Consider the following 17350-nt stretch of genomic DNA (forward strand, 5'->3'; position numbering starts at 1 on the left):
CCAAACCTAAATCGTTATGGAATACCGCACACCATCACCCCGAGAATAACCACTGCACCACTTCAATGATTGCTAGCACAGTTGGACAACTTGCAGGGTCTCCTGGGTACAACATTTTGTTTCAGAGTCGCAGAAAAAGAAAAAACATCTGAAAGTTGCAGCCCATCTTAATGATCAAAGCGGATCAATAAACACACTTCAGGTGCGGGGATGTCCTCGCACTTACTTAAATCCGAGGACTATAAAGTGCGGATTTATTCACAGAAGTAATTATCCAAATTGCTTCAACCACACATCCACTTCACCATAGCTGGACACTGACCTCAGAACAGGAAACTAAGGCCAAAGGAGAACAAACAGCCCGAGGAAAACCACAAACCCACAGGAATTCCTCAGCCTGGTCTATCCAGATGAGCATGGCTATTGGTTCACTATTTAGGGTTCTCTTTGAGGGGAACTGAGAGTGGTGTCTTGGGGGGTGGCAAGCACAAGATGTTAAAGAGACTAAATGAATCAACTTAAGATCACAAATCGTTCCGCAAAGCCATATTAGGTCCACATTAGGCTTATTCATTGTGGTGGTGGTGTTAGTCTGCAACCGTAATTCTGTTTTCACAGTCGTATGGTACAATCCGTGCAGACGCAACCACATTTATCAGCCCTGATAACACAGTTAAACGGCAGGATAATTTGGTTAGGACAAATTGTCTCGATTAAAACTTCATGTTTAATATTTCACCGTTGTGCTCTGCTTCGCGTTTTTATACTTACACCGTACAATCGAGTTACTGTTATCACTTCATTTCTATGTTATTTGTTTCAGCTGCTCATGCCCGTTGACTTGCTCTTATTAAAACACGTTGCTGTGCTTTAATAAGAGTTCATCGATGTAAACACTTAAAATAGCTGACTGAACAAATAAACTGTGCTGTGGTTTGTTTTTACAGAGATGAGCAGAAAGAAGGATGTGGGGGGTGTGGGAGGATCCTTCAGGCAAGGAACCTGCTACCTTTGTGGGGCTGGCAGATAGTAATCGATTTGTGTGTGTGTGTGTGTGTGTGTACAGGAGTGTGTCAGTATCCGTGGGCCTGCGTGAAGGTGTGATGACCTGTGAACTCCAGGCCCAGAGGCACTTGTTAAAGCTCTCAGTAGTTTCTTTTCCCCTAGGGTTTCCGACCATTCTCGGCCTCACAGCACCATAGGAAAGCAGTGAGTAAACACAAGGGAAGCAATCATGAATCACAGCTTTCGGGCACACAATTCGAAAACACACACATTAGAAACGAGCTCACGCCAACGCCATTACATATGCATTTATGCACATTCAGTCAGAACCAAACAATTGCAGAAGCGTCTGCGGGGGTTTGAGAGACAAGAGAGGTGCAGCGGGGGTTATTTTGCCAGAGCAGTTCCCGGTGGACAAAGTTCTCATGAGCATTTGTCAGGTAACAATGATCCCAAAAACACCTGCGTCATTTGGGTATTGCACATTTTACACATGGGCTGACTCTGTGGATGCTCTGCGCGACAATGAACACATAATTTAAGGTTTAAAGGTGTTTGTCTGACTCAACGCTTTTTCAAATATAAACATAAAATCAGCTTGCGGAGCTCAGGCGTAATCTCTGCACCTGGTATGACGGATATCAGGGAAGACATAAAGTGCTTAAAAAACTTGAAGGCATTCGATGCAGAAAAAGCAAGGCGCGCCAAAGTGAATAAACACATGCTAAATTAGCAACCATCCAGTGCACCTTTCTTTAAAAACACAGCAGACTCTGTATAATTGAAGCTGAGGGGAGCCGCACCTTGAGCACATTTCTTATTCCTATCTGAGATGTTCAAACAACATTCATAAAGATGTTTTTTTTTTTTCCAAAGCAGCCAAGCTTATTAGTTGGATTTTTCTAAGGGGGGAAAAAAATGAAGGAATTTGACAACAGCATCCAACAAACAAAGGAATTCATGTACAAAGATGTCCTATCAGCCCCATCATCCATAGAAAAAAAATCCTCATTAGCAGTGGAACTCTTCACTGTCACCATCACAAAGCCTACAGGGAGTCTTGTTAGCTTAGGGGACGACACAGCTTCCCCCAATCAAGCCATTATTACTTAAAGTCCAGCGTTCTGTAACAAGTGCCATGCAGCATTTTCAGGTCACGACAGTCAACCTCTTGCGGCAATAAGTGTCAGTTGCCAAACCAGCATGAGTAAGTACACGTGAACTCTGACCAGTGCCAACTAACTCTAGCAGGTCAGCCACATGACGTTCAGTCAAACTGTTCCCTATGGGGTTACTGCACACAACAATGATGGAATTAAGCTGTGTTCTGCTCGTCTTTCAGTCCCTCCTGTATTTACTTCTCCACTGATAACAGATGTATGAGGAGGGTCTATAAAGGTAAAAATAAGCCTCAGAGGATCCTCATCTCTTATTGCTAAAGTAATTAACCTAGTTAATAGCTCGGCTAGTACAGTTATTACGAAGTATGTGCTTTCAAATCCTGTGCTCTATTTTGAAAGCTGTGAGACAACCATCAGAACAAAGAGTAACAGGATAGGTCATTCTTTTATTCTCCTGTGACTCCTTTTTTTCTGACTGTGTTTACAGCCCGTCAAACAAAGCAGGTAGAATGGAGAGGCAAGTCACAGCTCCACTCTAGGGACGCATAAATTAGATCTGTGGGACGAACGGGACAAAGAAATCTCGACATGAGCATATGCTTTTAATAGCCATCATTTAGATTATTATGTATCATCCAATTACCGCTGGCGGTTTTATTATGCGGAGATTAAACTCTCAACGAAGGGGAGTTCCAGGTTTCCCTTTAGTTCTGAGTACGATGAAGTCACTTCACAGCTTTAAGCGCTCCATTGTTTTAATGATGGACTGTTGCATGTTTTTGGGCTACAGTCAAGGTATCATACAAGAGGAGGAGTTGGCATATATTAAACAAAAGTAGGGTGGAAAAAAAAAACATGTAATCATTCTGATTGCAAGTCATTAAGCATGGCTTATTTTCAAGGATAGGCATGTAAGCCTGGCAGCTATCCTAGCTATAATGTCTGAAAATCCCTGCGACCTATAATGGGATGACGATGTGGTCAACACAGGTTCAAACAAGGCCATAGCCATGTGCCACATTTGCTGTACACTTTATCCTTGAATGACATATTTTGGCTAAAAACTGCAGTACTGGGCCCACGAGTGACAATTTGTCAGAGGTTTGGTCCTCTGCGCTGTTCCATTGGCCAAGAAAGAAAGAAAAAGAAGAAGAAAGCTCCCATTGTTCAGCGGTAAAGACAATTGAATGAACGCGTCCAGCTTAATGTCATATAACGTAAGGACCCCTCAAGTGAATAAAGCTACAATTAAGAGCAAGTCAAATATTTCATTGAGGTTTACAGTGTGTTGGCAGTTTGTTGCTTGCAAATGAACGTATTCACGTCATGCTGAAGGATCAGAGATCTTTTCCTAAAGATTACACAACAGGATGACTTCAGGACAAATCTCCGTGAGTGTTCTTGAAACTCCCTGGATTGCGTGGCTAACTTTGTCAATGCGGAAAGACAACTGGAAAATTGGTGTCACGCGCATTTTTTAGTGTTCTTGATGTGGATAGTCAGGCCTTAGTATATGTTTCCTTCCCTTTGAGTTAAATTTAAAAGAAGAGTGGGTAAAAGGCTCCACATGTTAGCACTGCGCCGCTTCTGTAATGGTCAGAGATGTTTAGAAAGGACATTTGGCGCATTATCTTTGGTTTGGAAAATGTTTTATATATATAACACTAATCACAATATGTGAATTTAAAAGAATGCTGTCACACCCAAGGATAATGTCAAACCCATGTGTGGACAAAGTGAGTTCAGCTCTCGTGAGAGCGGAAAACCCTGGAAAAAATCTGCCTCTATACTGTCAAAGAAAGGAAGTCCAGCGCTATATAAAGCCATCACTCACTGTCAGACACTTACGAAGGCTTTAGTGCTGAAAACATATTGTTGTTTTTTTCAGTCTGCGGCCACTGCTTATGTTACTGACAGCTGTCTTTGTCTTACACAGTGAACAACACTGGCGCCACTTAGGAATTCTGAGCGGCGATTGAAATTTTGTACGGTTTTTCACAAAAAAATATATTTTTTTCGTTTGCTGTCCACTTCAGGTTGGTTACTCTAACCAAAATCCATTCAATAGCTTATTATCTGAAAAAAACAAATGAGCTCACTGTACTCAAATGGCCTCTGCAAGTCATCAGATCTCAATCCAATAGAGCACCTTTGGGATGTGGTGGAACGGGAGATTTGCATCATGGATACGCAGCCAACAAATCTGCAGCAACTGCGCTATGCTGTTGCGTCAATATGGACCAAAAAGCTCTGAGGAATGCTTCAAGCACCTTGTTGAATCAGTGCCATGAGGGATTAAGGCACGTCTGAAGGCAAGAGGGGGTAAAATGTGTACAAGTAGCAAGGTGTGTCTAACAAAAGTGCGGCACAGATGGAGAGATTTTGTCATTATTCTCTATTAGGTGTGTTGTTGTCCCTGGTATCAGCCTAATGCACGTTTGGTTTGGCTTGATTTAACTCCTCCTGTGCAGCCTGTCAAACCAGCTTGTGCACAACAGCAGGTGCACAGGTAAATGTTCTAATATCTGGGCTGGAGCTAACTACCATTAAAATACATGGCTGTGGTCGGTGGTGCTACATTTGGCTTGATATTACTACTGCCTTTCCAGCCCTCGTGGGTGGAGGAGGTGCTGTGTCCCCCCTGATGCTCTGTCAGTAGACACACCTTCAAGGTCTGCGGCATGACTGATGTCAGCTGTGGTCGAGTCGAGCCTAAAAGAAGAGGCTAATAAAGTCTTAGTGGAAAGTAAGCGTTGTTGTCAGCTCTCCAACAAAAACTGTTCTCTACCACCACCTGCAATATCAGTGTTATATCAATGTTGTGCTTGGATTGATTTTCTCAAAATGAACCTTGACCCTCTGGCAGAAACACAACACCTGTGTGGCTAGTACACAATCTTTTTTTTTTTCTCTCTCTCTCTCTGTCTGCAGCATGATGTTTGTTTCATACTGGGTTGTATTCTTGAGTTGGTAGGTTATTAAAAAATATATAAAGCAAACTGCCAGAGAGCATGACAATCTCTGTCTCCCTTCTCTCTCTCTCTCTTCCCCTCAGAAAGAAATACATTTCTTTTTTTAAGTTTCTCTCCCACAATCTAATTTATCATGCATGACAGTGTGAGTGCATGAAGCCTCACTGGTCTGACTGGTGCAAAGGGACTGTCCAAGTGAAATCTCTCTGTCCCTCATTACCCTGTGTAATATATGCATCCACTGAGGATGATAACCTACTATGTCCTACTTTGACTTCTCATGTGCATTTAGGACTCCTATGTATATGTATATGTATATGTGTATGTGTGTGTGTGTGTATATATATATAATATAGATATATAATATATATATATATATATATTATATATATATATATATATATAGATATATATAATACACACACATATATATTATAAAACAACGTGCTCTCACATAAAGCTGACTCTATCTCAAGTTATTTTGACATTTATAGACAATAATTAATAATAATTAATTTCCATAAGATAAGAGCAGCATGCAAAAAAAAGGCAGTTTCATTAGACTCTAGCAGAGCATATAAATAAATAGATAGATGGGTCACTTTCAGCAACCAGGCAGCGAGCAGCATGGGTCATGGGGCCACATGCAGACACTGCTGGCTACACAGAGGAAAGGTGACCGAAATAACCGCAGGGTGCCAGGACGGATCAAACTTAGCAAATTCATCATCTCCCTCTCTCTCTTTCTCTCTCTCTGGCTCCATAAAACACTTTTTTCTCTTCCTGTGCATAAGCAGTACATTTTTTTTAATCTTTCCACCAAGAACAAATAAAAGAAAAATGAGCAACTCATACCTGAACAAACCTGTAGAAATACCAGTAGACAGTAAATTCCCGTCAAACAGGCAGACATAATTCAAAAGCAGCTGGAAACGGTGTAAATCCAGTGAGAATGCGCTTTGTTTGCTGTCTATTTCATCTATATCACAACTTCTCCTGCGCAGCCGATGATTTGATGCAGGGTCCGGGTGGAGGAGAGTTCCTGAACTCCGCAATAAATACAGATAATAATGTTCAGAGCTGCTCCTCAGAGAGTGAATCTGAATCAAAGTTCAAATCAGTCGGAGACATCATTATACTGGGTCACTGGAGAAGTAATCCACTCGGCACCACTTGGATTGTCTCCACTCCTGTCGAACTCCTCACTTCCAAATGCTGACAACTTCGCGGGATTCATCGGTGATCGGATACGCTTTTTGTAGTTCCACTTCAGAAAGAAGCTGAACAGAGAGGGAGAATCCCAAAGAGTAGACGCGTCTAGTTGCGCTCACTTTAATGGTTTAAATGTGCAGTTTTACCCCGGTTTCGTGGGACAGGCGCTGGTTGGATGAGGCGCCGTGCGTCTCTGCGCGCAGGGATGGTTTGGTTTTCCTACCCCAGTCAGAGGCTCTCTTTTTTTTTTTCTTTCTCTGTTGTGCAGAAGAGGAGATTCCTGCGAGTCAGGCACCATTTAACCGCATACGGATACATTCACAGCACGAGGCTCCACTAGGCTTTGCATCAAGCCCCTTGTGAAAAAGATCCAGGCTACAGCAGCCTGATAAATGTTAGAAAAACACCAAAAAATGACTGCAGACCATGGAATGTGAATGCTGCAGTTTCAAAAAAAAAAAAAAATCCAACAGGAGAATATCAGGTCTCATAGTTCAGGCTGTTTCAATCTCAGTGGCAAAGGCAGCATCCCGCAGCAGGGGCTGTGAATCCAAATGGGCTGCACCAATTAAACCCATTGTTTTATGTGTCCATCATTATCAGATATGCAAAATAACTGCATAATCCCCAGACCAAAACTTAATATTTTAAAGAGTGTCTACAGATGAAAGTGAACATATTTGACCTTGGTGAATGATTTATACTATTTTTATCCTCCTATGAAGATGGGGCACACTTTCATTGTGTCCTTATTAAAACCTAAAGGGACCAACCAACTCAGGCGGTACATTTATATACAGTATGTATAGGAAGAATGCTGTATTGAGCCAGTAAAAGGTGCCTTCATGCAGCAGCAGCAACATTGTTCTTCTTCTTTCCCCAAAAATCGATTTTTTGAGTTTTCACCCTCTGACCTCTCAACATACCTCTGGGAAATTAAATGTCATTTTAAGTGCATTGGAAACATAATGCTGAACATATTATGTTTGGATACCAAACATGTTGAAGTGATCATCACATCATATAACGTGAAATCCTACGTCAATATAATACTTTTTTTATTTTTTATAATACATCTTTTTAGAGGCTGGTAGTCACAGTATATCTGTGACCCAGTGAACCTCAGGATGGCTTTAGTTATCTAAGCAAGTCAGAGCGCCCTCTGCTGGCTGCAGACCTGCAGCACAGTCTGGTGCACAGGCAGCTGTGATAGGAAAAGATCATTGTCTCATTTAAGCTTTTGTTTTCCATATTCTGCTGCCTACAGTAGTGGGTTCATAATATGTCTTCACTAACATAACCATTGTGGTTACAAAGTGCCATATTTTTTTGTTGTTGTTTTAAACTACATTGTTGATATTCCAAGGTTAAAATTCTGTCTGTTGTGTCCCAGTTCTCCCACTGAGGTCTCTGAAGCTGCAGTGGAATAAGCAGGCATGCCACACAAACGCAACAAAATTATGCAAAGTTAATTACATGCATAATTTCTACAATTAAAAAAAAAACATACACTTAAAAAAATCCATACACATATCTTACCAAACCAAAATTAGCAACAGAAGAAAAGTGATAATTATGCATTTAAACAATTTCTGTCTCACTCACATGCCACAGAAAAAAAAGAAAAAAAAAAAGATGTTTCTGCTCTTTTAAGTCACATTTAGACAGAACAAAGTTCACTTATCCGGCACTCAATGACCTCTTGCCTCAAATCCTTTAATTGCCCATTGTGGACCTCTGATGGCTGAGTCCGCTCTCTAAGCTGAGCCATCACAGATGGTAAAATATGGGAAATTACAGCCTCACGCAGAGCACATTTCTGCCTTTATAAAACATGCGCTCTATTTTTTTTTCTTTCTCAGCCAAGAACACCTTCCACTCTCCTTTCTTTGCCTCCTTACATGTTATTTTCCTCCCCGTGCCGTATGCTCAACATGTTTTCAGCAACATAATGGCACCATGCATTTGTGCTGGGTTTTTTTTTGTTTTTTAGCAATTCCCCCTATTCAGCCTTAATTCTTTGCAGTGAATGTGCTATTGTGTTTCTGTTTCCCTACAAGACAATCAGCAGGGGTCTCTGTTCACATGCCTCCAAGTAAATATTATCTCCACTATATGACACTGGGGCAGTTCACTTGGCTGAGACTGAATGATTGCAATGCTACCACGGTATTGTAGAGGACAATACGATCTTGGTCATGTAAAGACTGCATAATTAGCCTCATTTTGTGGCAGTGACAGGAATAAACTAGCTGTCATCACAGCAGGGCTGAAGCAGAAAAAAACGACAAGAGGTTTAACGGAGGAAATCTTGCTTCATGCACGCGTTGCCTCAACAGGCAAAACGTGGAACTCTATCGTGCATTTCACAATTGGTGGCAATCCAAAGCCTCTCCAACACCAATATTTTCAGGAACAGATGGTGAAAAGTGGACACAAAGACATGCACGTCTTCATGGCAACACAGCACATAAAATGGAAAGGATTTCAATGAGACGGTGCCAAGCACAGAGACCTATTTTTATTTATTTATTTCACTCCAAAGTAGCTCTCCAGTTGGGTCAGAGCCAAGGGAGAAAATATCTCCAAAAAAGCACAAAGCCAAATCCAAAAAATATTTATGAAGGAATAAATAATTTGGAATCTCCACAGAGCAACAAACTTGGCCCCAGTTTGTCCTCCATTGGTGATTGTTGTCACCCACAAAAAAATAGAGACAGGTTTTTGTTAATACCTGTTATCAGGAGTGAAATGCAATGAGGTGTATGGATTGTGTAGATGTATGTATGGATGGCTGTGTGTGTAACACATCACTGCCATTAGCCGCACATTTCACTACATTATTTTCCCCGATTCCAGTTTTTATTTTCCACGCTGATTCTCCACTCCCCCATCGGTTATTATCTGTGACAGCTCTTTGCCTCTTTCATTTCCCTTGACTACACTTATATCTTTGCCTATTTATCAGCCCCTCTTACTGCGCATCACTACAGTTGCTCGGGGTCACACAAAGTGTTGAAGCAAACAGCCTTCAATTTCACCATTCTAAACACAGCGGGGGGAAGCCGATTGCAATGACCACGCCTCGGCTTTTTCCTCAGTCTACCTCCAAATTGGCAAACTGGCAGCCACCCATATGATCTTATCTGTCGTTAAGATTTGCGCATCCTTTCAACTTCCCCCAATCTCGCCGACATCTTTATTTCTTCCTGCTGAACCACAAAGACTTTAGGCACGAAAAAAAAAAAATAGGCTTCTTATCTTCAGAGTGAAAACAGAGAGATAAAAAAATCCCTCTTTCTCAACCATTAGCTCCACATAAACATCAGATGGAAGCCAGTAAAAGCTCCAATTTGGATTCCATAACAGAATAAATAAACATTTGTTTGGTGCCTATTAAAGATAAAAGGCCAAAAAAACATCAGTATTTTAGTATCTCATTTTCTTCTTCGCGTTAACTTTAAATTCGCTCTAGGTGACCGAAAGGACGTGCGGCATATCAGTCTGATTTTGTCATCTTCCAAAAACTGTAGAGACTATAGTGAGAGAAGAACTCCTTCTAAACATTTAGCTTGGTTCTATCCCACTACACCCCATGTCAGAGCCCTTACCATAAAACCTCAAAGTAAAAGGAGAGGGGATTGAACTGAGTTGGCTTTGGACACAGCACTTAAAGGTCTACAGCTGCTGAACTGGCATTAAGTGGTATTAGAGTCTTTGTCAGCGAAAGGAAACATAGTCCTCTTCTTGGGAATTGGGTTCAACATTGAATCTTTCAAAAGGACGAATCAGCAAAAACCTGCTGGCTTTGTCATGGCTTATTTCTGGCTAGATTTCTTTAAAACTGTTTTTACGAGATGAAGCCAAGGCAAAAGTAGACAGATTAGAAGTAATTGGGTGAAACAGATGTGTTATTTTAGGAGACTAAGCAACATATTCTGCTGTTAGTAACATGAAGTATCTTCTTTGACTTGGAGAACATGCAAGGATAAACTTTTGACGGACGACACTGCTATTGGATTAACTGCTGTCTAGGCTGCAACATGGTGTATGACAAAGAGAATGAAGAATCACGTGGGGGATGTTATGTAGAGGCAGTAAGATCTAAACTCCATCAACACTTCGAAGCTCTCCGTTGGTTTATTAAAGAGAAGTACGATTATTATCAATCAGAACTGCATATACCTTTGTATCCGAGGGTGTTGTCTTGTTCAGACGCCGGTTCGGGTGCAGGCGTTTGGGTGATGACCTCACGGTTCCCTCTGTGTTTATCTGTATCTGTGCAATTAAAAAGAAAATGCACAAAAAAAACGTATAACTTATGCAACGGAGACGTCTTTTTTTCCTGGCTAAAGTTCAACGGTGTGCAGGAAAAAAGTCAATAGATCTCACTGACGGATAGATGTTTTCATGGGACAGCCATGCTGAAGAAAGTCTTTTAGTCAACAAATCAGCCTGTATATTACTGTTAGGTTCAAGATTCGGTTGAACTTAGTGTCATTCATTTGCAGTATTCTTTAATAACCATAAAAAAAAGAAGTTTGACATGATTTTCTTCCATTTATTTATCATTATTATTATTATTAGACAATGCATCCCATGTCATGCAAGCAGATACTTTAGCTCTAAAGGATGAAATACAGCTTTCCCTCAGAGGCTAAAAATGATTCAACAGTGGCAGCGCTAGTTATGTAAATTGCCTGAATACATTATATGACTCTCAAGTGCATGATTACCTTTTGTCAACAAAGCACTTTTATGAACCTTTCTGTGACATCGTAAAGAAAAACAAACACTCATTTAAGTTCAGAACATGACTCATCAAGTTGACGTTAGTTTGGGATTGTTTTATAGTTCCCTTGCCACTGGATGAATACATTTTCCTCTGGAAGCACATTTTAGTAGGGCCAACACTGTGAGGTGTAATCAGATTTAATAGTGCCGTCACGTATGAACACATTAACGTCTCGTGGTCGTGAGACGAAAATCATCTCTCTCTAACTAAATCTTACGCAACCCACTCCTGAAACTATAGACTGCTAATTGAAAGAATTAGCAGAGCAACGAATAAACCTTTCGCACAGTTTGTCACATCATTGATGAAGGCAATATGTAAGATGTGAATTATGCATCATATTCATAAATCAGAGGCTTACATGCATAATCATAAGTTTCCATTGATTTGTCCATGTTTTATACAGTGACTGGGTGCCTGGCTGTGGCTATGACTTATAGTCATATATTACACATTGTCTACCACTAGAGGGTGCCACCACTTCATCATGACATTTGATTTAAATCCAGTGATTGACGTGTTAATGTCATGCTGGAGTGCTGTTTTTTTGTTTTTGTTTTTTTAGATGTGTATAAATTTAAAAGCTACATAGAACTATGAATTAATACATGTATGACTGACTATTAATATGTCTAGTGGACCGGCAAACTGTATACAATATGTGTGTATTGAAGCAAATGTAAATGTTTCAGGCGTACTTTATGAGTTAATCACTTAACTTAAAACCAAGCATGATCCTGTGAGTTGTTGATCATCTTTATTACATCTTGATTATTATTATTAAAACATTAAAACTCTCTTGAACAACTGCTTCTTTTAATGTTTGAGATATAAATTGTGCCTTGGGTCTTTAGGGACTGCACATTATTGTGGCACTAGTTGAATGATAGAAGGTTTTAAAAAGCCACAAGAGGGCAGCATAACTACATACTTCTCATCCACACAGACCTAAATCTGGCATCCGACTGACACCTTGAAAAGTCAGTCTTCAGACTTTTGATGAGGTATTCAGAACGGCCTCCATCATCACCAAACTAGACTTTTTGAGCGAATGCATGTTTGCATCATGGTCTCAACATAAAAGACTGATACATTAATATGACAAAACATAAAGAAATTAAAAGAATCCTGACACCCTGACCTAAAAACACTCCCTGACAGCAAGTCACGTAAATCTGGTTAGCGAAGAGATTCTCACCTGAAGTTTCCATGGCGTGTCCCTGCTGCAGTTCGTTGACACAGAGCAGACAGATGAGAAGGAATGTGACGGGTGATTGTAAAGCCAGCATGGTCCTGAATGACTCAGCCTTTTCAAGAAGGCCTTTAACAGACCTGGAACAACAGAGACGCAGTGGTTTGAAACTTGCCATGTGAGCTGAACATGCAGGAGGAATGAAGAGATGAGTATGATCTGTGCTCTAAAGCCACATAGCAACATTCCTTGTCTTTATCTTGGCTTCAGGCTTCGATTACTTTGATTAGGGAGTTGAAAAAGTCAGGACTCATTCAGGGTTTTCTGTTTTACTACTAAGAAAGAAAAATAACATTAAACTTTTATTACACCATTACCTGTATAATGATATCCTAATAAGGAGTTTTATACAAAGTGGAATGACACAAACTCTCTATAAAATTCCACTGTGAAGCAAAGAGGAAGACAGATGGACTTTCCTCTCAAACGCAGCAAGCAGTCTGTCTCTTTCAGTCTCATCCAGTCCACACATAGTGAGGCAATTGCACATTACTACGGCTTCAGTGTTGCCTTTCCCATCATATTCCAACACCCAAGTGAGCTTCCGCAGTACATCTCAAACACGCTCTCTGTGTGCTTTGTGCAAAAACTGTGTATGCATACACACCGTGTGCACGTGCTGCATCAAACTTTGATGTGCTCATGCATAATCCAAGTCAGACATACTCACATTTACCCGCTGCACACCACAACTAAGCCCATCCAAACAAATACACACCTCCACACACACACACACACACACACATACAAAACACACCCTTGCTCTCAAGTGGGAACGGTGATGAGACACGATGACAGCGCCAGGCAGAGAGAAATAGGAAGTCAGTTGTACTGATCAGCCATCTGTGGTAGAAACAGCCTTGTGACTCATCCTAGCTGTCTGATGGACAGCCAGATTCCTGGGATGTCTTGGCACCCTGTGGCCACCGACTTCGTGCTCCACTTTAATTGTTCTGAGAAATGCAAGCCAACAGCCAACATTGTAAGTACGCCAAAAAACTGGAGCAAAAAGTGAATATACTGTGCACACAGTGATGAGAAGAGAGCGGAGCATTGTTGTTTATGTGACTGGGCTCGAATCTGAAATCCAAATCTAGTGATTTAGTTAGTTGCTGCACGTTTGATGATTCGTGTTGGTTTTTTGTCAACAATCTTTCATAAAATGTTTTTAAAAACTGCAATACTAAAAGTTTTAAGTGGCTGTTTAATTATATTAACTTCAATTTGGCTGACTTTATTTTAAAATGCTGGAAAATAAGAAGATTTATTGATGGTTTTCTTAAATGAATTATACATGCACAGATCATTCATTATAGCACACTGTAATGAATGGAGGGTTCGGGCAATGTCGACAATTGGTCGGCCCAACCCTTTGGTTCAACTCGAAACATTGGATGAATAGCCATGACATTTGGTACAGGTGATGTCAAAACTTAAATGTATCCAATATTTTTGGTTTATGACCAAATGTCTGCAAAATCAATGACCCAAATCAACCTCATCAGCCTCAGCTACACCAACCATCCTAACACTAAAGTAAGATGTCAAGCAGTGTAAACAGCTTATTTGCATTGTCACTGTGAGCATGCGTGCATACTGCTGTGAGCATTTAGCTGATTGTGCCCAAGTGCAGGTTCTTTATTCTGGATCAGGTTTAGTGTGCTTTAAGTATTCTCACTATATTAGTATGTGTGACACTAGTAAATAAATTGTGATTGATTAGTGAAATAACCTCGACTAGATTTCACAGTGTTTGGCTCATCTAGTAAAATGCTGATGTTTCAAAAGCTATGAAAGCCAGAAACAGTAATATCACATTGTAATATAAAATTCAATATTAGCATCATTCATATTCAAATCTGCTGATACAAACATCTTCGCGTGGATATATTATGGACATAATGAGCGTGGAAGATTGCGTTTTTGTAGAGCGCTGAATATTAAATGTGGATGGTAATAATAACATTTCATTTTTTTAGTGTTATCTAACAGATCCGTATGGGGAATAAAGAAAGGAGAACGGTAGAATGTGGGTGTAGAAGAGAGGGGGAAAACAGAATAAATCTGAGATGTAATTTAAAAAATATGCCAGTGGGAGGAAAAAGATATGAATGAAACATAAACGTGTGTGTGTGAGTGTGTGTGTGTGTAATACGCTGATAACACTAGTGGGAAAAAATGTTACTTTCACACCAAGACAGCTTAAACCTGATATAAAAAGACAAAAACAAGAGATGGGACTAATGAAAACAACAAAAAATAAGTCTGGGGTGCATTGTGTAAAGATTAAAGAATATGTATAGTCAACTTACAATATAGTGTTACAATATAAGTTCAGGTTATAGAGCTTTTTTCTCCTTAACTTTGTGTTGGTGTCATGAGTATAATGTAAACGTGAGTGTCACGCATAATAGATTCTGTCCTCATGACTGAACAAACACGCGCACCTGCAAAGTTGCTCACACCGAAAGAAATGACTGTCATCTGCACGGGCTAATGTGGAGAGTCTGCAGATCAAATGAGACAGGACTGCTGATTTCCTCTTCCTTCTCCTGTCTGCTGGGGAATAATCACAGCTTACCATCTAACATATTGTCAATAAGACAGAACAGGAGCTCCCCCCTATACCGCAGCAGACAGATCACATACTGTAGAGAGCGCTGGAGCGTGAACAGAATCAGCTTTCAGCATGGGCCCCCCCTCCCTCCTGCTTGGTTCAATCCCCTGTACTCAAAAAGACAGATGCCTGGAATTCAATATGTTATACCAGGGATGTCGTGTCAGAAGGTGCACATGTTCTCTGCATGCACCTGTAGCATTTGCAGCAATTAAAGGACTAACTTTTTCTACTTTTTAAACTACGTTAGTAGGATTTCTACAAGTGTGAATGGTGGTTATGTTTAATTCTGTGCAAACCAATCAACAGCTCTGTAGTACAACACCGCGGGGTGCCGAGTAAAAGCAGGAGGTCACAACCAGGAAGTATGATTCACTGACTATTTTCCGCACAAGGACTGGAGTCTAAATCAAGGCAGCAGTGGGAGGTGTGTGGAGGAAGAGGCAAAAACACAAACAACCAGCATACATTAATGTCAATCAAGTAAAGTCATACGTCGCGTACTTTGAACATTACGCGAGGCTTACTGTCTTCCTCATGTAAGACTGAAGAGCTCTTATCAACAGCTGGCAGTTATCGCTGACATATGGCCGCGTCTTTTGGGGAAATGGATGGAGGGGGAGACAAATACGAGCTTTCATCTCTGCCACTATAATGCATTAAGGGAGCTATCAGACCAAGACAAAGGATATTAAAAGTATGAGAGGCGACGTCTGGAGCTCTGTCAGGGCTCATAGTAACAAGTCATAGTCGGCTGAGTAGGCATTATGGAGGAGGAAAGTAAGCCTGAGGAGTAACAGATGATCCCATGGACTATAGCCACAAGGGGCGGTGACCTATGGTCCCATGAGGATGATATGTCAGCACCGACACAACCGACACTAAAGATTTTCTCTGCAAAAACTGAATGTTTGGTGTGGTGTATTAATAGCATTGCAAATATTTGATAAAGAATGCAGGTGTTAAAAGGAAAGTATTGATGACCCCGCAGAAGGTGCCTACTGCAGAACACCATTGTTTCATCCTTGAAGACATTTAGATTCAGGGATTTAATAGAAGCTGAATCCACTAACTCCCCTGAACTTGACAGGATATTATTTTCAGTCAGTGCCTCCTCATTCACAGTGCAGCACTTGTAGACCGCTCATCATAACTCCCCGCTGTTTGAGGAGAAGAACGCTTCATATCTTCTCTTTATTTGGCCGGGGCGAGTCAGTTAAGGGCAACATTGTGTTTACGATTTTAAGATTTTTGAGTCGATTGCACAGACAAATAAACAGAATCCACCGGATTAAGTGATCCTTTGAGATATGAGTTGGGGTTTGTTTAAATGTAATTCTAGCAACTGTTACACATCCATAGCTTAATCCCTTTAGGGTTTTCAAAACCACTGAAGGATTTTCAGAATCAGAAGCCAGAGGAGAGGAGGAGAGAGGGAGAAAAAGCTGAAAAACAGTGAAGTATTTGACCTACCCTTACCCTTAAAATAAATGTGTAGTACATGAAATTCATACATCACATTCAGAATAATCAGCAACACAGTTGCCATGCTTTTTTTCTTTAAGACTTTAAGTCATAATTTTGCTTTTTTAAACATTTACAGTAAAAATGTTTATCATTTTTGTGAAATCAACTTCTAACCTATCAGTCAAAGTTAATATATGGGTGAATCAGAGTACCAGCAGTCTCTGCAGTCATTGCTTGTTTGGCAACATGCAATCATCAGGATACAAATAAGATTCACAATAAATTCGTGTTAATAACTTTCAGCACCACAGCACGTGGACAGCACCTGCTCTTGTGTTAATCAATGGGCAGGGGAAGGGATTCAGTTCCCTCTAAAGCCACCTATGCTAAGAACATGCACACTCACAACAGTGCAATTGCTAAAGACACTAACCATGCCTCACTAATATGAATATGAGTACAACTTTTACAACTTACCCCTCCAGGTTATTCCTCCAGCATTATTGTTCCATTTTCTCAGATAAAGCCAGATTTCTACCAGTGTCTGCTGTTGTGGCATCCAAGTACCCAACAATAAGAGCAGAGACAGATAGGAAAGAAAGAAGGCACGATATGGACCTGTAAAAAAAGGAGAGGAGGAAAAAAATCAAAAGAAGGAGTCTATGCCGAAGGAAAAGCCTAAATAATCCATCTGTGATCCAGGAGACGCTATCAGATGGGGTGCATACAAATCACAAACCTACCTCTGCAGCAACCTAGGTCCAATATCCTCAGGGTCCTAAGGCTGCACTCAGACAATTTACTCTTACAGATTAAGCCTGACATCTCACACACTCAAGGACATGAGAACATGGTCAATTTCAACAACACAAAATATCATTTTGAGTTTATTTTAAATGTAAAAATAAC

The 17350-nt window shown here is 40.5% G+C and overlaps 1 protein-coding gene across 6 annotated transcripts in view; it reads right to left on the reverse strand.

Moving 5' to 3' along the window:
• The window catches only part of LOC104920036 (roundabout homolog 1), an 82135-nt gene extending 65056 nt beyond the window's left edge, over window positions 1-17079 (reverse strand). For 4 of the 6 annotated variants that reach the window (XM_027273892.1, XM_027273891.1, XM_027273890.1 and 1 more), the window contains exons 1-3: window positions 16919-17078; window positions 12304-12437; window positions 10496-10588 (exon numbers count right to left, since the gene is read on the reverse strand). In XM_027273892.1, the coding sequence (XP_027129693.1) occupies window positions 10496-10588; window positions 12304-12394 (184 nt within the window). In that variant the 5' untranslated portion in view covers window positions 12395-12437; window positions 16919-17078. Of the gene's footprint in view, window positions 1-5953; window positions 6718-10495; window positions 10589-12303; window positions 12438-16918 lie in introns of those variants that run through there. The other 2 variants (XM_027273894.1, XM_027273893.1) reach the window with 2 other exon arrangements.
• Between the last annotated feature and the right edge of the window lie 271 nt (window positions 17080-17350).

Source organism: Larimichthys crocea, chromosome XXII (assembly GCF_000972845.2).
Source record: "Larimichthys crocea isolate SSNF chromosome XXII, L_crocea_2.0, whole genome shotgun sequence".
Classification (NCBI taxonomy): domain Eukaryota; kingdom Metazoa; phylum Chordata; class Actinopteri; family Sciaenidae; genus Larimichthys; species Larimichthys crocea.